Here is a 22351-nt window from a genome sequence, read left to right as displayed (position 1 = left end):
TCCATCTTGCGCAGGTTGTTCACATGGTCACCCAATTCTTTGATGGCTTTCACCTGCTCATTCAGGTAATGTGTCTTAATGAAGTCACACAAATGGGGGGTCATTTTTGTCAGTGGCCAGTTTGTGCAGTTCCAGTAGTGACTGATACACATTTTTTTCCAAATGTAATGCACACTCCATTCCTTCTATTTTTTATACTCATTAACCATCCCCACCTCCCCGTCTTACCCCATCTTCCTGTATGTTTTATTTGCCAGCACTTTATGAGAGAATCTTCTTTTTTTTCTTCCAGTAAATCATATCACCATCTCTTTTACCCACTTTGAACTTGAAAGAAGCACAACGTGCGCACGTGACTTTGTAGAAATTTTGGACGGCGGCCACGAAGACGCACCCCTCCGAGGTACCTCAGCGCTCACTCATCTGCGTCTGTGGTCTTGGCTGTGCTTTATTTATAGATCTGCATATTTATAGGCTGCCATTCTAGGTTAGAATGTTTCCAATAAATAGAAAGAGCAGCCTAAGCCAAGTAAAGATGATTAGAGGGTAAGAAAGTAGGCTTGAATATGGGGTTCAGGGAACTCAGCCTGTTTATTAATATATTCAAACATGTGAATAGTTTGTGTATATGTTTTCAAACATTTAAAAATTGCAGTTGCTTTAAAGAATAGTGGAATGCAACCCATCCCAGCATTACATAGCATTCTGTCAGAAATTTCTTGTTAATATTTGACCAAGTTCTTACATTCACATGGAGCATGTTTCTTTCAGCCTTGTCCTTAGTGGAAGCAAAAAAAAAAAAAGCACTTAATTAGTTAATTAATTAATTAATTCCATTAAAAATCTGTCATTTCGTTTGTTAGACATCCCAATAAAATTAAAGAGTGCCACTATCTAGTTTCTGAAATACTCTCAGGCAAAAAAAAAAAACACACACACACATCAGGTCATTTAAGCTTTCTCCATAAACTTCCTAACTTTTGAATTTTGTTGTAAAAACTTCTCATCCTGCACTAGAAGACAAGGTCTGTCAGAGAGGAGACTGTTGTGCCTGTTGCCTAATTCCCAGTGCCCAGGACAGTGTCTGAGACAATAGTGAACAATCAATGAATTCTCCACACCCTATGCACACCTCTAACAGCATTGCCTGAGGTCTTTGTTAGTAAGCATTTGACTAAGGATAAGTCTATGTTATTTAACAAGCTGTTACATAGCAATGCCTTGTGCTGAGTACTGTTCTCAATATGTTATAAAGAGCAAGTCAATCCTTGTAATCTTATGAGATAGATTTCATTATTTTCAATATGCCCCTTTTGCCAAGTGGGGAAACTGAGGCACCAAGCACTTAAGTAACTTGCCTAGGATCACACAGCTAGCAAATGGCTGAGCCAGGAGCTGAATCCAGGTAGCCTGGCTCCAGCATCCACACTTTTCTGTGCAACAACATATTGAATATTAGTGCATTTATTTGTACGGGTCCAACTGGGCCGGAGATTTTTGCTTTAGATACATGTGTCCCTTGGTCATCTAATTTTCTCTTCTGGTCCTATTGTTCTTATTGTTCTTGATCATGTTTATAAATCACCTCTCCTGTATATAGCTCCTATATATAGTTTATTTTAAATCATCAGGTATTGTCTCAAACACTGACCCTGAATGAAGTGGTTCTCCTAGTGGCAATTTCTTCCCTTTGTTTTGGTCTCTTGTAATTCGAGTAAAGATGTGTTTCCTAGAAATAGCGGCCTCTGCCATGTTGTCATTCATTCTCCTTGTTATCTTCATTATTTAGGCCGTTACTGTGGCACTGACATGCCCCATCCTATCACATCCTTCAGCAGCGCCCTGACGCTGAGGTTCATCTCTGATTCTAGCATGAGTGCTGGGGGTTTCCACGCTACGGTCACTGCATCAGTGTCGGGTAAGAAACCTTAGCACCTGGGCTCTAGCAGTTAACAGGGATGTGGTAGAAATTCTTGGTTTGTTATTGGGGACTCTGACTTTCGTAGTTGGGAGCTAGTTTCCTGAGATCACCTCTGGGCCAAATCTTACCTTCTTCCCAATTAAGTGATCGTGTTGTCAATTCTAGCAATAATGAACTCTGGAAGTGTGGAGGATTGGTTGGAAATGTAGCTGTCTTTTCAGCTACACCCCATGCCCTCAGAGACTTGGTGTTCTTTTGTTTTTTTTGAGATGGAGTCTCACTCAGTCACCCAGGCTGGAGTGCAATGGCACGGTCTTGGCTCACTGCAACCTCTGCCTCCCCGGTTCAAGCGATTCTCCTGCCTCAGCCTCCCGAGTAGCTGAGATTACAGGCACCCGCCACCACACCTGGCTAATTTTTGTATTTTTAGTAGAGACGAGGTTTCACTATGTTGGCCAGACTGGTCTCGAACTCCTGACCTCGTGATCCGCCAGCCTCAGCCTCCCAAAGTGCTGGGATTACAGGCGTGAGCCACTGCGCTCACCCTGGTGTTCTTCGTTTTGGCTTGTTTGTTAAGGCAGCTCCAACCTGGGGAGGAGAGGAACGAGGAGCTGCCCAGGACTGGGTTTCTTAGCCTCTTAGCCCTGAGAGTGCTGTTGGTCACTGCCATCTTCCTTGTTTTTAGTGGTTAAAAGCTACAGAACACCTAGAAGATTGATGTGTGCATTTCAGTGCTCTATTGAGAGGGAAAAGCAAGCATGCTGCCTTGGGTTCTAGGCCAGGGTTGAATAGAATCCGGGTCACAAAAGCCAAGTGGCTGTAGGATGGTAAACAAGTCTTTTATTCTTCAAAGTTACCGTTCATAGGGAGAAAAGGCTTTGAGAAAAGACATTGCAGAAATTTCTTCTAATCCACCACACTGCATGGCCCTTGGTCTTCAGTTTGCAGAATCGTTCCCTTATTTTATATGACATGAATGTTTTAAAATGTGAGATGGAAATACTGTCTATACTTTTACATTGATAATGGCTCTAGCGTTCTTTCTCCTTTATTTTATAGTGTCTGATGCAGTCTTTGCTCTGATACTCACTTAATTTCTATTTTCTTCCAGCTTGTGGTGGAACGTTCTACATGGCTGAAGGCATCTTCAACAGCCCTGGCTACCCAGACGTTTATCCCCCTAATGTGGAATGTGTCTGGAACATCGTCAGTTCCCCTGGCAACCGGCTCCAGCTGTCTTTTATGTAAATCCTTTTTTATGGTGTATTGTTTCAGTGCTAATGAATCTGTAGGAAAGAAGTTCTGGTGCTAATAGGATGGGCAACTCACAGTGTACGTGAAATTTAGGAAGTATTTTTCCAAATTTCCTCTGTTTCAGTCATAGTTTGAGTTATAAATAGCATGAAGATTCTCTTGACCATGGTTCTTGAGTCCTGTCTAACATTCCCAAAAGTACGTTCTTGAGTCCTTGGTGAATGAATGAATCTGTGGCCCGTTCATGTTCAGAGTACAGGAATCTTATCTTTTTTTTGGAATTAGACACATGAAGGTTCTTCCAGGGAATCACTAGTATTGTTTATTCCAGCAGAGACCTCCCATCTCAATTAAGCATTCTTTACACTTTTATCTTATCCCCACCTCAATCCACCTTTCCTTCTATTTCTGTCAGAAGAATGGTTTTGGGGCTGGGTGTAGTGGCTCATGCCTGTAATCCCGCACTTTGGGAGGCCAAGGCGGGTGGATCACTTGAGGTCAAGAGTTTGAGACCAGCCTGGCCGACATGGCGAAACCCCGTCTCTACTAAAAATACAAAAATTAGCTGGGAGTGGTGGCGGGCACCTGTAATCCCAGCTGCTTGGGAGGCTGAGGCAGGAGAATCACCTGAACCTGGGAGGTGGACGTTGCGGTGCACTGAGATTGAGCCACTGCACTCCAGCCTGGGCAACAGAGTGAGACTCCATCTTGAAAAAAAAAAAAAAAAAAAGAATGGTTTTGGAAGGTTTTTTAACTTCCAAACTTAAACTGACTTAAACTTTAAACTTAATTTTTTGGAACACTTTCATACTCCTCATTGCACTAGAACACTTTTTGAAATGGACTATAAACATGGACTTAGTAGTAGGATCCTATCACATTCTCGGTGGTCTTAGATTAAATTAGACAGCAACAATAATATCTCCTACAGTAGATGTAAAAAGCACACATTTTAATCAACTGATAGAGAGGTATATGTGACACGTCACACTGATAATGGATGCTTATTATATACTAAGAGATAAGATCTTGGAATTTAAATTGCCATTTTGAATTAAAATTTATTTACCAGTCTATGTTACATATTACTAGGCTGTGGTTGGGATTGCTAATTCTGTTTTGAAGAGAATATAAGTAACTTATTGTTGAGAGAGGAGGATTGGTTTGAGGACCCTGGCCTGTTTATTTAAAAGTCTTACTTTTCTTCTAAGACTTGCTGATCTGTGCATCAGGAACTGATTAAAAATATGGGACAACCATCCTATTTGTGGACCAAGTTCAAACATCTCAAGTTGCTTTTTTTAATCCATCAATCAGACAGAACCTCTTCAGGGTATAAGTGGCCTTGTGTTAAAACAAAGACACCCTCTGCGTGCCGAAAGGCAATGCAAGTTTAAGCTGCCTCACAGGAAGGAGGTTTTGGTTTGTCTTTTTTTTTGGAGACACAGTCTGGCTCTGTTGCCCAGGCTGGAGTACAGTGAAGTGATCTCAGCTCACTGAAACGTCCACCTCCGGGGTTCAAGCTATTCTCCTGCCTCAGCCTCCTGAGTAGCTAGGATTACAGGCACATGCAACCATGCCAGGCTAGTTTTTATATTTTTAGTAGTGATGGAGTTTCACCATGTTGGCCAAGCTGGTCTCGAACTCCCGACCTCAAGTAATTCACCCACCTTGGCCTCCCAAAGTTCTGGGATTACAGGCGTGAGCCACCGTGCCTGGCCTGGTTTGTCTTTGTCTTCACTAAGAGCACAGAGTTCTGGATGGGAAGAAATCTATGTACTTTATAATGTTTACCAGACATATATTTATTCTTTTACTCAAAAGATATTTATTGAGCTCCTAATATATGCTAGGCATGTAGTTGGCACATGCTACTCTCCTATGAGGTGCTTTCTATATATTGATCAATAAAACACCATCATTGTCCTTAGAATAAAATCCAAAGCCCTTCGCACAGTTTTAGTAGGCTTATCAGAATTGCCATATAAAATGATTTTTTTTTTTTTGGTCTTTTCCTCTTTGTCTCTACCACATTCACATTGTTGACTGCTCTCATTCAGCGGTTGCCAGGAACTGAGCTAGGTGTTCAAGACAGATAAGATTTCAGGTCTTGACAAATTACTCATAAACCAACATTAAAAAGCTATTTAATTAAATTCATTTTATTTCTGTGGGATAATAATAAGTTTCTATAAACAAATTTATAATAATTTCAAATTTCTAGGACTGTGAATGTTAAAGAAGATGTCAAATTTGAAACGCATACCACACAGCTAGTGCATAGCAAATGTTCAGTGACTTAATTCTCTCAATCTTTACCATTTCTGAAGTATCTTCTGTGATAGTTCACAAATAAATCCAAACAGGCATCACTAGGCTCTCCTTCCAGAGGGTGGGAGATTACACACACAGAAAGCAAGTTTCATCTATTTCAGTGCTTAATAGACATTACATTTTAATTACCATATAGAACATCGTAATGACTCAGCTATTTCCTTTCTTGCCTGTAAGAAGTTAATTTTGATTACTCTGAGTTACTTGCTTGAGTTTTATTTTTAAAACGGATTTTTTAGGCTGCAAGATGCCTCTTTTTTTGCAGTTGATTAATGAGAAGGGAAGGCCTGTGAGTTATTTCTGCCCTGTTCTAAATTCTATCCAGATGGATGCTTGGAAACATTACCCTGGGGTGTGTGAGAGCATATGAGAAGCATGTGTATCACATCAAGTTCTAAAACATGGGGCTGGGATTGTGGTGAAACTGAGTAGGGAAGAAGACTGGAGAAATTCTGGTTGAATCTGCAACAAAAAGGAACGGGGAGAAATAAAACCTAAAAAGGAGTTTTTTGTAAGACATATATTTAACCATTTATTACCCATAATATGACCAACAATGTGAAATATGCTAAAACTGTTTTCTTTTGCTTCTCAGAAAGCAGAAAGGGAAGAAAGGGAGATCATTTTCCTCAGAAGATAAATTACATGGAGTTGCCTCTAAAATCTTTCTATTCAAAGTGCAGTGCAATCTTTCTGACCAGTTACTTCACCCCTGCGGTTTGGTAGGCAGGGAATTGACAGAAATTGTATTTTATACTTGCAGAGTGCTTTTAGAAAGTGATAGGTCTCGGTTCAAGAATCAGAATGAGATAATAAGAAACAGTGATTGTACTATTTTTGTTCCACATCCTACATTTACTAACAGATCTAAGCCAAAGGGTGTAGTTGCTTATAAAATGTACCAGCCTAAAGCAAAGACTTCCAAGCATAATAAAGCTTTTTTTAAAGTTTAATTTAATCCTTCTAGGTATTTCCCTACCACCATGTCCAATGGAATGTCTTTTCTGCCGTCTAGCACTGGATTACACTAGTCAAGTACTTAGAAAAGACCTTCACTTTGTAATCTTCTGGCGCGTCGGACAGAATGCTAACGTGCATGTTGATCACCTAGGATCTTGCTGAAATTGACTTTCTCACTGAGTTGATTGGTGGGGCCAGATTCCTTGTTTCAAACAAGCTCTCCGGTGATGCTCATGTTGCTGGATTATGCACTGCACTTTGAATAGAAAGATTTTAGAGGCAACTCTGTGTAATTTACCTTTTGAGGAAAATGATCTCCCTTTCTTCCCTTTCTGCTTTCTGAGAAGCAGAAGAAGACAATTTTAGCATATTTCACACTGTTGATCATATTATGGGTAATAAAACTGAGCCTGAATGTATGGATGAAACTTGGCAGCCATCCCAAAGATGGATTTAGATAATAAAGAAATGATTGAAGATACAAATATTGTGTTATAAATCATCAGATTGTCAAAGGAGACAAATATGTGGTTTGCTTTGTCTGATGTGGATATATCCTGATTTAGATTATCAGTTATAGCTTGCTGTAAAAATTCCATCTATACTAGTCCAGGTGGTCTATACTGTACTGACCCACCTTGGTGGGGTTGTGAGAGCCACCAGCTTACCACCAGGCTTACCGATTTGGTTAGAGACCTACCAATGCTAGTATCTGGCATGAGAGCTAGGGTAGAGCAGAGCTGACCAGTTACTTCACCCCTGTGGTCTGGTAGGCAGGAAATAACCAGAGATGTGCCTGGTGTACTGATTAGTGGTAAGGCTTGAGGTGGCCAGAGCCTCCAGGCTGGTTATCTCTAACCATTCTCCTCCATTAGCTGAGATAGAGCCCCAGGGGAGCATTATACTTAGCATAAAGTAAAATCTTGCAATGGATAATGTTGAGCATTAACAGAAGGATACACATGGCAGAGAAGTACATTTTTCCTTTCCTTTCCTTTCCCCTTCCCCTTCCCCTTCCCCTTCCCTTCCCTTCCCTTCCCTTCCCTTCCCTTCCCTTCCTTTCCCTTCCCCTTCCCCTTCCTTTTCCCTTCCCCTTCCTTTTCCCTTCCCTTCCCTTCCCTTCCCTTCCCTTCCCTTTTTCCCTTCCCCTTTCCCCTTTCCTGTTTGAGTTCGTGCTTTCATTTCCTCGGGGTATAAACCTAGAAGTGAAATTGCTGGTTCATATGATAATACTATGTTTAACTTTTTGAGGAACCACCAAACTTTTCTATAGGGATGGGCTATTTTACATTCCCCTTTAGTAATGCATAAGAGTTCTAGTTTCTCCATATCCTCATCAACACTTCTTATTTTCCATTTTTAAATAATAGTCTTCCTAGTGGTTTGCAGTGTTATCTCATTGTGGTTTTGATTTGCATTTCTCTAATGACTAATAATGTTGAAAATCTTTTCATGTTTTTATTGGCCATTCATAAATCTTCTTTGGAGAAACATCTATTTGGTTTCTCTGCCATTTTAATTGGGTTATTTGTTTTTTAATTTTCGAGTTGCAGGAGTTATTTTATATTCAGGATACTAGCTTGGTCATGTGTTTTTATTTTCTTTGGGTATATATTTAGGGGTAGAATTTCTGGGCGTTAATTGGATGTGCATTTAATTTTACCAGAAACTCCCAAATAATTATTCAAAGTGGCTATGTCAGTATGCAGTCCCACCAGGAATATATAAGACTTTAGTTGCTTTGCACACTTGTCAACAATTGATCTTGTCAGTCTTTTAATTTTAGCCGTTATGATGGGTGTGGAATGATATCTGACTGTGGTATTTAAGTTGCATTGCTCTGGTGACTAATCATATAGAGTACTTTTCACATTCTCAGTAGCCATTTTCTTGTCTTCTTTTATGAATATCTGTTCAAGCCCTTTGACCACTTTTAATTTGGTTGTTTTTTCATTATCTGTAGGAATTCCTTTTATATTTCAACTATGAGTCCCTTGCTAGATAAATGCTTTACAATTATCTCCCCTTTCCCCACCCCGGTCTGTAACTTGCCTTTTCGTTTTTTTAAATATATCTATTTTTCTGGACAGAATCTCACTCTGTCGCATAGGCTGGAGTGAAGTGGCACGATCACCCCTCACTTCAGCCCGGATCTCCCAGGCTTAAGCAATCTTCCTGTCTCAGCCTCCCAAATAGCTGGGATTATAGGCACAGGCCACCATACATACCTACATTTTATTTTTTGTAGAGAGGGGGTCTCACTGTATTGCCCAGGCTGGTCTCAAACTCCTGGGCTCAAGTGATCCTCCCACCTCAGCCTCCCAAAGTGCTGAGATTATGGTTGTGAGCCACCAAACACAGCCTACTTATTTTCTTATTCATGTCTTTAATGAAATGTTTATTTATGAATTCAAATTTATTAATTTTTTATCTTACGGTTAGTGCTTTTTGCATTCTGTCTAAGAAATATTTGCCCATCCCAAGGTCACAAAGATTTTTCTGCATGTTTTCTTCTAGGCTCATTATATTTCTAGCCTTTATATTTACATCCTTGAGAAATATTAAATTAGTTTCTGTGTACGAAGATAGGCAGAAGTAGAGGTTCTTTTTTTCCTCTCTCTCCATAAGGTTATCCGTTATTGCATCACCATTTGTTAAAATGAGTTTTCCCCTTGATTTGTCTTGGCACCATGGATTGAATTGGATTGACAGCATATTTGTGGGTCCCCTTCTGGAAATTCTTTCCTATTCCATTCATCCATTTGTCTACCCTTACACCAATACCACTTTATCTTGAGTAGCTCGTGTTTTTAAGCAGTAAGGCCAAGTTTTGAAAGTACTCAACTAGCACCTACATGTTCCAGACTCTTTAGATATGTTACCTATGAACATCATATGAGGTAGATACTATTTCCTATCCTTGACTCCCCATCACATCATAGTTGCAGAATATAAGACAAGTTGAATAGGTCACATTCCAGCACTAGCGTGTGTTGTTACAAATCCCATAATTTTGCTGCCTCTCCAGAAATTAAGTACATACGCCTTTGCAGGGCATTTAAGTGCCACCTAAATGATCCCATCATATTGCCCCAGTTACATGTTTTAATGGTTTCTTTTTTTTTTATTATTTACCTTCAACCAACTCACACCATGTCTTAGAGGCACTCAGTGTTTTAAACAAACCAGGTATCTCGCAGTTTTCTGAATATGTCCCACCCTTCTCTGCACATGTGCCTTGGTGGCATGATTCTTTGCCCAACATCTATGCTCCTTACATCCAGCTAACATGTATATTTCCATCTCAAAAAGTCTTCCTATCAAGCTATTGCAGAGCACCACAATCAGATGTGATGCCTCTGCTTTGCAATTCTTAAATGCCACTTTATAGCTCTGATGGCACTCACACTATTCTGCCTTATATATTTTTTTCTGTATTCTCGCCCAGTTTTGCCCACTAGGAAGAAAACTCCTTGACGGAAGTGTATTCATTGTCTTTGTAGCTATTGAATACACATTTCAACAAATCCTAGTGAAAGAAATTTTTTGAGACAGCCAAATAATCTTGTGATCAAAGTTAAAGAAAGTTTAAAAAAGTGAACGGGTTAACCTAGCATGTGATCCAGGAGAATCCCAGTCTATTCTCTCAATTTAATCCCTATAAATATTTTTTTCCCCAAATCAGATCTTTCCAGTTGGAAGACTCTCAGGACTGCAGCAGAGATTTTGTGGAGATCCGTGAAGGAAATGCCACGGGTCACTTGGTAGGCCGATACTGTGGAAACTCCTTCCCTCTCAATTATTCTTCCATCGTTGGACATACCCTGTGGGTCAGATTTATCTCGGATGGTTCTGGCAGCAGCACAGGCTTCCAGGCCACATTTATGAAGAGTAAGTTGTTTCTATTTTAGTGATAGTTTCTGAATATGTCTTACAAACTAGAAATAATAATTTTCTCAGTAATATATTAAGCAAGAACAATCCTAAACTCTACACTATTTTCCTACATTGTCTTTGTGAATTACCTTATAACATATTAGAAAAACTGAATTATATATGAATGGCTCAATAAGGGCAAGGGAGAGCACTCTCAATGGTTCTATTGTATTTTTAAGCTCTAATTTCTACCTAATGTTAAATTAGTTTTTTTCGTGATATTGTGGTAGAGTCTTGTAATATATTATAGTTTGGGTTTGGTGTATTTATATCAAGTGTGTTTCATTTGATTTCATAAACTGCATTCTTCACATTTAAGACATTTAGTATTACTTTGGGATTGGCTTAAGTGCTCAAATATAACGATAGGTTATTCTTCTAATAGTATAAAATGTTAAATATTTTTATTCTCTAGCTCAACTTTTCCATTATTGGCTATTTCGTATGTGATTTCAAACTATCGGTTTTTCTTGTAAAATTTTTAAAATGTTCCATTCTTTTGAAAAACAAAGTAAAATAGATAAACCAAAATTAGAGAGTGGGGCTGCTCACCCCACCTTCCCATGTCCCCAAGTCCCCTAGGGGCTGGGAACCCCCTTTTCACATGAGAATTTGTGGCCTCTTTTCACACCATGCAATGTTTTAAGGACCTTTTCTGAGGAAGTGATAGCCCAGAAACCAAAAAGGAAGCAGTATTTCTTTCAATAGTCAGAAAAGAAATCAGAGTCAATTGAAAGTCCATCCTTTTCAACATCCTTTGCCTTTTGTTTTTTTCATTTGATTAAAGAGCAATTCTAAGTGGGTCTGATTTACTACTCTGTCTTCCCTCCTAGTATTTGGCAATGACAATATTGTGGGAACTCATGGGAAAGTCGCTTCTCCTTTCTGGCCTGAAAACTACCCACATAACTCCAATTACCAATGGACAGTAAATGTGAATGCATCTCACGTGGTCCATGGTAGAGTCTTGGAGATGGACATAGAAGAAATACAAAACTGCTATTATGACAAATTAAGGGTGAGTTTCCGCATGCAATCAATGTTCATAAATATTAGTGAATTGCTATTGGTAAAAATAAATCCAAGGTAACGTCTATTCAAGCATTTGCAAATCATGTGGGATAGTCTGCTCTAAATCATGTTTAGAGCAGACTGCCTCTAGATTACATGGACAAAGGCAATTTCAGTATTGTATTTATTATTTTCCATTTCATATCTAAGGGGTTTTTTAGGATTATTATAATTTTCCTGTTGAGCTTTGTCTAAGCATGCATGTATGTCCTAAATAAGTATTTATTCTGTCTTATTTCCTACTACCTCTTTGTTTTTATGTTAGAGTATTAAAAATTTTAAGGATCATATAAAAATAAATATAAATATAAAAATCGTGGTGATCGTTGCTATCCAGACATTGGCTACTGTATCATTTCCAGAAACACAATCGGATTCTTACAGGCTATGACCCTACCTTATTCATCTTGGATTCTTGGTCATGAATAGAACCCAGTGCCTGATGGGTGCCCAATACGTATGGGAATGACTATTACATAATTTGTTTGGTAGAGGATTTTGTAATAACTGTTCATATGAATTTGTCCTGAGCTATTTAAAAATTATCACAGAATATGCCTCCAAATAGGTAATTTGAGATTTTAAAACCAAAGGTAGGAGATTTACTAAGTGCTTTGAACATGGTGAGCCCTGCAAGTTTTGGTTATTTTGTTGCCATTAATTATTCTTTCCTTCTGTGGAAATACGGGCTCCTTTAGGATACCTGTCCACTTTCTCTCATTAAGGCTTTTCTCTTCTTGTTATTTTCCCTTCTTTCTTCCTAATTCCTCCCTTTGAAGCCCCAAAGCACATTTATTAAGTACTGTTGGTAGGCAACCATCCTCGATCCTATTTTTCCATCCACAAATTTTACTGTAAATCATCTTATGAGTGATTCCCACAGTGCATGTTTATTAATATAATTCTGCAACAAAGATGCAAATGTTTTCAAAACATTAAATTACCTTCGATAATATTTTATATTTTCTGGCAGTATCTGTTTTAAGCTAAAATAAAATGTATACTCATTTGTCATTTTTTTGTTATGATAACATTGTAATAATATAAGGCATCTTTTTTATTTTATCTTTTTATGAAGAAAAATATAGATGATTGACTAAATACAATGCTCTATTATCTGTTTTTATGTGCAGATCTATGATGGGCCTAGCATTCACGCCCGCCTAATTGGAGCTTACTGTGGTACCCAGACTGAATCTTTCAGCTCCACTGGAAATTCTTTGACATTTCATTTTTACTCTGACTCCTCAATCTCGGGGAAGGGATTCCTTCTGGAGTGGTTTGCAGTGGATGCACCTGATGGTGTTTTACCTACCATTGCTCCAGGTGTGTTTGGTAATAAATGAAGTTCTTTTTAGGACCGGTATGTGCAGGCCATTGTTTCAAAGGGTCCCATCATAACAGGGGCCAGATATAAAAACAAGAATAAGTACAGCCCCAAAGCCCTTCCACCATATGTTCAGATGTTATTTTAAATTCATTAAACACTACCTTTTGTAGAAATTGTACGTTTCTTTCTAAAAAGTGCAGGTTTCCCATTATATTGTTTATATTAAATAATTAGGGGCTTGATATCCATAAGCTCGTCTACTTACAATTTCTAGAGACCACTTTAGAAATCCCTGAAAATTTCATTTGCAGATACTACACATGTACATTCACACACACACACACAATCAGTTAGTTAAGGATCAACTCATAAAAGGAACTATTTTTCCTCTGCATTTTGTTTCAAATGTACCTTCAGAAATGCTTCAGTTTATCCTTAGCTGGTTGTAAATTTCCATGTTTCGAAGTAAAATGGGCCGAATTTTAAACTTTTATTTTACTTTTTTACATTCCTAATCCCCTCAGTGAAAGTAATATTGAGCTAGCATTGTTTGGGGAGACACTTTTCTTGAAAAATTTTTAAATGAGGCCGGGTGCGGTGGCTCATGCCTGTAATCCCAGCACTTTTGGAGGCAGAGGTAGACAGATCACTTGTGGTCGGGAGTTTGAGACTAGCCTGGCCAACATGGCAAAACCCCATCTCTACTAAAAGTACAAAAATTAGCTGGGCATGGTGGAGCATATCTGTAGCCTCAGCTACTTGGGAGGCTGACACATGAGAACTGCCTGAACCAGGAGGCAGAGTTTGTAGTGAGCCGAGAACATGCCACTGCACTCCAGCCTGGGCGACAGAGTGAGACTCCGTTTCGAAAAGAAAAGAAAAGCAATTTATTTAAATGAATTTGAGCGTTTCTTATGGATTTGAGGATTGACATAGAAGAAATTCATCAGATATTTCTTGGAGGATATTCTAAGTCCTTGAATACTTGATTGGAGCACAGAATCATGCTATCTCATTGAAGAATATTCGAACTCTGAACTTGTTCTATGACTTAAAAGATTAGCCTATTTGCTTCTAACTTCTTATATCGTCAGAAGCCACTAATGAAGATAATTTGTACTTATATTTATTTAATGTCCCTTAGTATTCCATTCTGAAATGTTGTTCTTACCTCTCTAATAAGGTGCTTTCATGACATTGAATACAAATCTCTTCCTTAAAATATTGATCTGTTTATCTAAGAGCAAAGAACCATCAGCAAGATTGACAAATGCAATTTAGAGGCAACATTTAATTCTGGATGGATATATCCAGAGCTCTTAGAAATAAACTTGAGTTAAGCTTTCTTTTATATTTACAACCCTCAAGGTAGAAAAGGAATTATTTACTTGTGTAAAATATTATACCAACAAATTTTCTTCTAATTTTTTTTATGAAATTCCATAATTATATGATGTAAGTGGACAGGTGAAGAGAGAGCCATAAACCTTATTTTTCTTAGTCAAGAAGAAAAAGAAAAAAGGAAAGTAAGGGGTCAAGAGAATTTTAGAGTTTACTAATTATCTAGATGGCATAAGTGATTATCTTGTAATGATACCACACTGTGAAAGTGTCATTAAAACTAAAAAAAACTTAATATTTTGAAATATGTCAACTTATTGAGCATTGTCCTATCAGTATTTCTTTTTTTTTTTGAGATGGAGTCTCGCTCTGTCGCCTAGGCTGGAGTGCAGTGGCGCAATCTCGGCTCTCTGCAAGCTCCGCCTCCTGGGTTCTTGCCATTCTCCCGCCTCAGCCTCCTGAGTAGCTGGGACTACAGGTGCCCGCCACCACACCCAGCTGATTTTTTGTATTTTTAGTACAGATGGGGTTTCACCGTGTTAGGCAGGATGGTCTTGATCTCCTGACCTCATGATCTGCCCACCTCGGCCTCCCAAAATGCTAGAATTACAGGCGTGAGCCACTGCGTCCATCCTGTCCTATCAGCATTTCTTATACACGCATATATTTATTTTAAATCAACGCATATTTATTGAGAATTTATTATGGATACACCGAGGAGACTAAGAAAGGAAAATGAGATACAATCTCTACTCTCCAGGAGCTTAAAAGTAATGGGAACCAGGCATAGTGGCTCATGCCTATAATCCCAGCACTTTGGGAGGCTGAGGCAGGAGGGTTGCTTGAAGCCCAGGAGTTTGAGACCAGCCTGGGCAACAGAGGGAGACTCCATCTCTACAAAAGATTAAAAAAATTAGGTAGGCATGATGGTGTATGCCTGTAGTCCCAGCTACTCAGGAGGCAGAGGCAGGAGAATTGCTTGAGCCTAGGAGTTCAATGCTGCCAGTGAGCAGTGATCATGACACTGCACTCCAGTGAGACCCTGTCCTAAAAATAAATAAATAAATAGATAAATAGTAAAAATAAATAATAAATAAAAGAAATTGGGAAAGAAAAAACACTCATATGTGAGTTAAGTAATGGTATCGTAATTAAATGGGTACATGACAAAAGCCAGTGGTAACAGTAGCAAATAAGCAAGGGAAGAAAAATGAGCTTACTGTGGACTAGGGTCAACTGAAGGAAATTCAATGTGTCAAGCAGGAAAAGCAGTCAGTGTGTCAGTCAGGAAAAGTTCAGCCATATGGCGGTAACAAACAATTTCAAACTCTTAGGGGCTGAAAACAGCAGGTTTCCTTCTACATGTTCCTCTTATGTTAACTGGGTGCCTCTCATCATCTGTCACTTCCTAACTCAGGCTGTTGGAGCTGCCATTGTCTGCGATATTGCCTGAGACCATGGTAGAAGGCAAAAGAGCCCTTGGATGTCTTGGTTTAAAAGTGCTCAGTGTAAAGTAACACATGCCTTTTGCTCATAGTTCATTGGCCAAAACTGGTCAAATGGCCTCTCTCAGCCACTTGCAGAATGCAGTTCTACCATGTGTTTGGAAGTGGAGACAAAGGAAATATTTGGCAAACAGCACTAATGACCCACAGTCATTATAACCATATTTTATAAATTCAAGATAAGAAATATTTCACATAGAGGAAAACCTTAAAATTTGAAGATACTGGATAACATTCAGCATTCAGATTTTCTATGTGAAATTGCTTTAAAAAAATCTGTAGACTACACAGTAATAGGATAAAGAAATCAGGAACTAGTTCTACAACATTTTATATTCACTTCCTGTTGGCCCTGATAAGATTCAAACATATTATGGTATAAAAGTCGTAAACTTCTGAAATGGTGAAGATTGGATCTCTGAAATCTATTCCTCCATAAAAGTGATGGCAAAAATAATTGTTAAAATCAACTTTTTGAGAACGCTGGAAATAGACCAAAGCCTTACAACAATCTGCGGCATATTTATTCAAGAAAAATCACTGAATCTCAGTAAGAGTCATCTTTGTGGCATTTTCTTCCTATTCCCATCTCTCTCTCTCTCTCCTCCTAGCTTTGTAGTAGCCACATGACCCCAGTAGCTGTGAAAATGAGCAGCTTTAACAGCCGTGGGTGGTGGGGCCACAGAGGTCCAGAAAACAGCCCATCTCCTCAGCATTGCCACTATTCCAGTTTAGCGACTTCCTGGAAAACTGCATTCTCAGGTCTTGTCTTCACAAGACCTGGGCAAGAGCTCACTCTTGTGTAAACAGCCCTGTCCCTGGGGTCTTTGCTGAACACAATTAGCAACAGCTGTTTCACATCACAATCGTGCGAGGCAGTGACACCAATTACAGCTAATGAGAAACTGACCAGTAAACTTGAAAGGAAAAAATGGGGGAGGAGATGCCCACTGGGGCTTTGAAAAGCTCTGACATGTTTCTGGAAATCTAGAAGGCCACACACATAAGCCCAGCTGTACACATGCCCAAAAATAGACCCCGAGAAGGCCCTAATCTGTCACCTTAAAATTGCCTAGATATAAATTACATAAGTAACTACGCAAAAATGATAAAGAAACATGAGAAACACAGGAATGAATACAGTTCTACCTCAGTAATACAGGGGATCCTCAACGTGTCTTTATTGATGCCTAAATAGTCAGCACTCAATATTAAACGGGTTATATAGCAAAATTGTGGTGAAAATGGAGAACACAATGCATTTTTTTTACATCAAAGATCAATTACGGAAATTGCAGCTCTCCGAATCAGTGGGTTACATACAATATTCATTGATTTCTCTGAGAAATTGCTTCAATTGGTTGCTTCTTTTCAGTAGAGGGCTGTCACTTTCAAGTGAAAAAGTGCTAGCTAGCATCTTTTCCATTAGGGCTGTGTCAAAGGTGTTGCTTTCTATTCTACAGGTGCTTGTGGTGGCTTCCTGAGGACAGGAGATGCACCCGTGTTTCTCTTCTCCCCGGGCTGGCCTGACAGTTACAGTAATAGAGTGGACTGTACGTGGCTCATCCAGGCTCCCGACTCTACCGTAGAACTCAACATCCTTTCCCTGGACATTGAGTCTCACCGAACGTGTGCCTATGATAGCCTTGTGATACGAGATGGTGAGAACATTATAAAGAATGCTGAGTTTCAACCCTGACACATGTTTAGTTCTAGTCCATTATCATCATACTTGCGTACTGCCTCCTCCCGTTTGGTTTGGAATTACACAGATATTATGGTCAAGGAAGGCATCAGTACCAGAAGTGGCTACAATTTCTGAAGGACATAGGAAAGTATTAAATTACCTGTCACAAAATGTCAGGAATAGCACATTTCTATAAGGAAAAAAGGCTTTTTTAGAGGCTTAAGAAGGAAAGAATAGTCTGAATGTCAACATTGTTCACCTGTCCTATTGAGATATCTCTGAGATAAATATTGATATTTTATATTTCTGGCTTTAAGAGCCAAGTGAAAAAAATACTTGTAATGTGACTGGACATGGTGGCTCACACCATAATCCCGGAACTTTGGGAGGTGGAGGCAGAAGGATCACTTGAGTCCAGGAGTTCAAGACCGGCCTGGGCAGCAGAATGAGACCGTGTCTCTAAAATAATAATAAGAGTATAAAAGAGTAATGTATTCATTTCTCTTTGTCCCCTGAATCTGGGTAGAACAGGTAGAATTAAGGGGTGATATTGTTGTATTCTTTCCTCTGTACACAGCCATGCTGTTGCTATGTGACATAAAGTTAGAGACATAAATATTGCTAATGTATGCCTTATACAAAATTGGGCTTCACAGTTTGCATGGACTGGAATGAAGGAGGACAGCAGAAAGGCCACATCCTCCACGTCAGTATTTCTCACTGTGGCCCCCAGATCCACAGCATCATTTGTTAGATGTGCACATTCTCAGCAAAAAGAAACGTGTTTGCCTTTGGCCCACAGGTTGCTAGTGTGCAAGATCTTGTCTCCCTTATCCCTGATCCCTAGACCCCTGCTGAGTGAGAAAAATCGAATGGTGGAGGTGCTTTATGTCCCTTCTGTAGAGGCAGGACACTAAGTAGAGACTCAAGTCAATCATACACACATGATGAGATGTCAAAGCGTGACACTCCCCCATTTTCCCATCAGCAATCGGCTATCAGCACGTTGCACAGAGGAGCATCAAAGCACCAGAATGCTCTCTTCGCATCTAAGCCTTCCTGTGCATATTGAAATTTAAAACTTTTCATGTAATGGAAAGGATGTGTGTCCTTGCACACATATTCTAGTGTTCAGAACCTACTAGAAGCTTTAAAAAAATCTTCGAAAAAATCTTAAGTAGGTAACTGCATCTATGAAGTAAATTATGGTTATTCTTTTAAAATCACATTCCATTGAGTTGTTTTTGTTCCATCACTAACTTCTCTTGGAAGCAGAAGGCCTGGGGAGCAGTCCTTTTTTCCTGTGTGGCTTTGTACAGGTCACCAAGTGGCTCCAAACCCGTTCTATCTGTGAGATAAACAAATACCTCCCTCACAGGCTTTTTCTGAGGATTAAGGAAAGTAATAAATGAAATCTTTTTAGCAAAAGTACAAGCATTTTGTAGATGATGAATTTGGAATAGTTTAGATTTAAGTTTACTTAGATGGAAATTTCTAAGAGAGGTTTAATCAATGTCCTTGCTCAGGCACAGGGCGGCTTGAAAGAGCTAAAGAAACTAAGGTGCGTGCCAAAACAACACACATGTTTTAAATTGGTTATGCAGCCTTTCCATATGGATTCCTTTTTATGCACTGGCAATGTGAGTAGATGCTCAATAAGGTTCTGTCCTTCCTCATTTGTTTAATTATTTATTCAAGAAATAGTTATTGAGTGCCTAGTCTGTGTCAGTTGGTGGGTATTGTAGTCATTTACACATTGTTAATATATTTTTATGACTAAATTTATTTTTTTATTTTATTTTTTTGAGACGAAGTCTCACTCTTTTGTCCAGGCTGGACTGCAGTGGCGCTATCTTGGCCCACTGCAAGCTCCGCCTCCCAGGTTCATGCCATTCTCCTGCCTCAGCCTCCCCAGTAGCTGGGACTACAGGCACCCGCCACCGCGCCCAGCTAATTTTTTTTTTTTTTTTTTTGTATTTTTAGTAGAGATGGGGTTTCACTGTGTTAGCCAGGATGGTCTCAATCTCCTGACCTCGTGATCTGCCCACCTCAGCCTCCCAAAGTGCTGGGATTGCAGGCGTGAGCCACCACACCTGGCCTATGACTAAATTTTAAATCCCACTTCAATTATTTGTTCTTCGCCCAGCCAGCCTTTTGCTTCTGAGTAGCAGAAGCATGTAACATTCTGAAGCCAACTGGCCACAGACAAAGATACTTATAGGCTATTCCTGCTCATGCAATTGGCCTGTCATCTCAGGCCTTTGGCTGTATGGAGGCTGTGAACCTTCCTGGGCTACCCCAGAGAGGGTCATGCAGCATTCTTGGGAGAACTGAGTCACTGTCCCACCTGCTTATTGATTTTATAGAGTTGCCATGGTTCAAAATGAATCAGTTTCTTCCAGACCACGCACCTACCCATTCTGCATACCAAAGATCCCTCCAAACTGAGATTCCATGAAACTACATTGGTCCTAGCAAAACTTTTAAATAGAAAAGAAATTGTATAAAAAATCAGTAATCCTTTAATCTAGTTCCAGATCTTAAGTGTACTTTCTTCATGACCTTAGATAAATCATTTAATAGCATGGTTTTGGGGCATCTGAGGTTAATCTGCAAAGGTTAACATCACTGTTAACCTCTATCTCTATGCCCTTGCATACAGCAAAGTGACTTGTATCTCCTATAAGATTCAGTTCCTCATATACAAAATGGGGATAAAAATAAATGCCTACCTAATAGTGTCACTGTGAAGATAAAATCAGATAGTACATGTGAAGCACTTAAAGGGGTATATAGTGATTGCTCAATAAATGTCAGTCTTGAATAATCTTGGGGCCTCAGTGTCTATATCTGTAAATTGAAGAGGTTGGACTAGAGAAAGAATTCCCAAGTTGCCTTCTAGTGCTAGCCTTTACTGTTCTTTAACTTCCCCTCCTCTTTAAAGATTAGGCTCAATCTTTCTGCAATCTATATGTTGAGGTTTTGGAAGGCTCCAGAAATACCCCAGTACTCAGTATGAAGACTGAAGGGGTGGGTGGGCAAGTAACAAACCATCTGTGATTTTTGGGTCATCTTCCCACTAATGAGTAGGCTAATCAACAAGCACTTATTTTGAGATAAGCATTGTTTCACCAGATGATCTGGAGTGAATTTTAGAAAAGAAATCAAAATCAATAGACTCAACTCAGTTTCGTCCAGTGATAAAATATAACGTGAACTAATAACATATAATAAACCTCAAAATTTTGTAGTACAGATAATCAGAGAATAAGTCAACAAAAATAATATTGGGTGAAATGTGTAGCAAAATAGCATAATGAAGTGCACTCATTATAAATGCAAAAGAGTATAAGAGATACACTTTTGAATTATAAAGAATGCAAAAGTTTCCAGAGATCAGAAACCCTCCAAAGAATGCCATTTCGAGATTTTATATTTATAACTCTGCCATTACATTTGTAATCACAAGAATAGAAAATAACTTATTTTCTAAAGTGGTTAATAATGAATGAGTTTCAAGTTGTAGTCAGTGCCACAAAGAATCCATGTGGCTGGTTGTATAAAAGGGCATATTTACTCATGTCTCATATTCTACTTTTGTTTTTTTATAAACTTGAAATTTATTAATTCTCTGCCTTAGGACAAAAGAAAAAAAAACAACGTATTTTCCCAGCCACGGCATCCAAGTCTGCTATAATCCCCTTTGCTCCATTTTGGTTTCAGCCAGCACAGGGGCTTTGATCAAAGCTTGTATCCAAGATAATCAAGATGAAAGGAGACTTGAGGTGCCCCTGCTGTCCTTTGTGTCTCTATGGGGATGGGGCACAGTTGCTGGAACTCTTCTCTCACCCTCCACACAAGTGTGTGGTTGTTTTTGTACCAAAACAAACAAAAGCAATGAACAAACACAGATGAAAAGTTTTGTTTAAAAAAAACCTACTGGCACTGAAGAAAGGGCATATAAAATTGCATACCTTTTGGTGAATGATATTGTAACATTAGTGTAGGATCTGAGGTCAAAAAGCCAACTTTTTTTTTTTTCTTTTACCTACTTGACCTTCAGCAATCAGAGTAACTGAGGTCAGAGTCTCTAATCGACACATATATCATCACTGGGCCTCCATCGCTTCCCAATCCCAGGTACTCTGATTTTGAGTTTTAGTGACAGGGAGAACTGGCAGCCAGTTTTTAGAAAGACAGTGGAAACTGTCAAAGACATCTTTATCAAAAAGGGTAAGGAACCCAGCACTTTGGGAGGCTGAGGAGGGTGGATCATTTGAGATGAGGAGTTCAAGACCAGCCTGGCCAACATGGTAAAACCCCTCCCTCTACTAAAAATACAATAATTAGTCAGAAGTGGTGCTTCACCCCTGTAAAACCAGCTACTCAGGAGGCTGAGGCAGGAGAATTGCTTGAACCCAGGAGGCAGAGGTTGCATTAAGCCCAGACTGTGCCACTGCACTCCAGCCTGGGCAACAGAGGAAGACTCCATCTCAAAAAAAATAAAAAAAAAAGGGGGTGGGGGTGAAGAAAAGGGCAGGAAGCACCACTGTAAGCTGGAGCCAGAATGATATCACCCCTGAGGGGTCCTTCTTTTTGAGAATCCCATTATCTCCTACGAGTCCTGATGTTCTGAGAAAAATGTGTGAGCTGCTTTGGCTAAACTGCAAATGATTGTAGAGTAGATTCTCAAGACTGTATTTTCATGTTGTTCCCTTTGTTTCAACATAGGAGACAATAACTTGGCCCAGCAGCTAGCAGTTCTCTGTGGCAGAGAGATCCCTGGGCCCATCCGGTCTACTGGAGAGTACATGTTCATCCGCTTCACCTCAGACTCCAGTGTAACCAGGGCAGGCTTCAATGCATCCTTTCACAAGAGTAATGAGTTCAAATATTTTTTTAATCCCGTATTATCTCATCTCCTCTCTTTTCCTCTCTCTTTCTCTCTTCCTAATATAATTTTTTTGGGCACCAGGACATGAGACAAGTCAGAGGACATGGGTCTCTGCCCA

The 22351-nt window shown here is 39.4% G+C and overlaps 1 protein-coding gene across 2 annotated transcripts in view; it reads left to right on the top strand.

Moving 5' to 3' along the window:
- Nucleotides 1-22351, top strand: part of CUBN (cubilin) — a 307275-nt gene that overhangs the window by 183167 nt on the left and 101757 nt on the right. For both annotated transcript variants that reach the window (XM_054522000.1, XM_024254068.2), the window contains 8 exons: nt 293-403; nt 1790-1918; nt 3033-3165; nt 10155-10360; nt 11239-11423; nt 12610-12802; nt 17116-17313; nt 22071-22217. In XM_054522000.1, the coding sequence (XP_054377975.1) occupies nt 293-403; nt 1790-1918; nt 3033-3165; nt 10155-10360; nt 11239-11423; nt 12610-12802; nt 17116-17313; nt 22071-22217 (1302 nt within the window). The remainder of the gene's footprint in view (nt 1-292; nt 404-1789; nt 1919-3032; nt 3166-10154; nt 10361-11238; nt 11424-12609; nt 12803-17115; nt 17314-22070; nt 22218-22351) is intronic.

This window comes from Pongo abelii, chromosome 8, assembly GCF_028885655.2.
Source record: "Pongo abelii isolate AG06213 chromosome 8, NHGRI_mPonAbe1-v2.0_pri, whole genome shotgun sequence".
Taxonomy (NCBI): domain Eukaryota; kingdom Metazoa; phylum Chordata; class Mammalia; order Primates; family Hominidae; genus Pongo; species Pongo abelii.
This window is presented reverse-complemented; position numbering and strand designations above follow the sequence as displayed.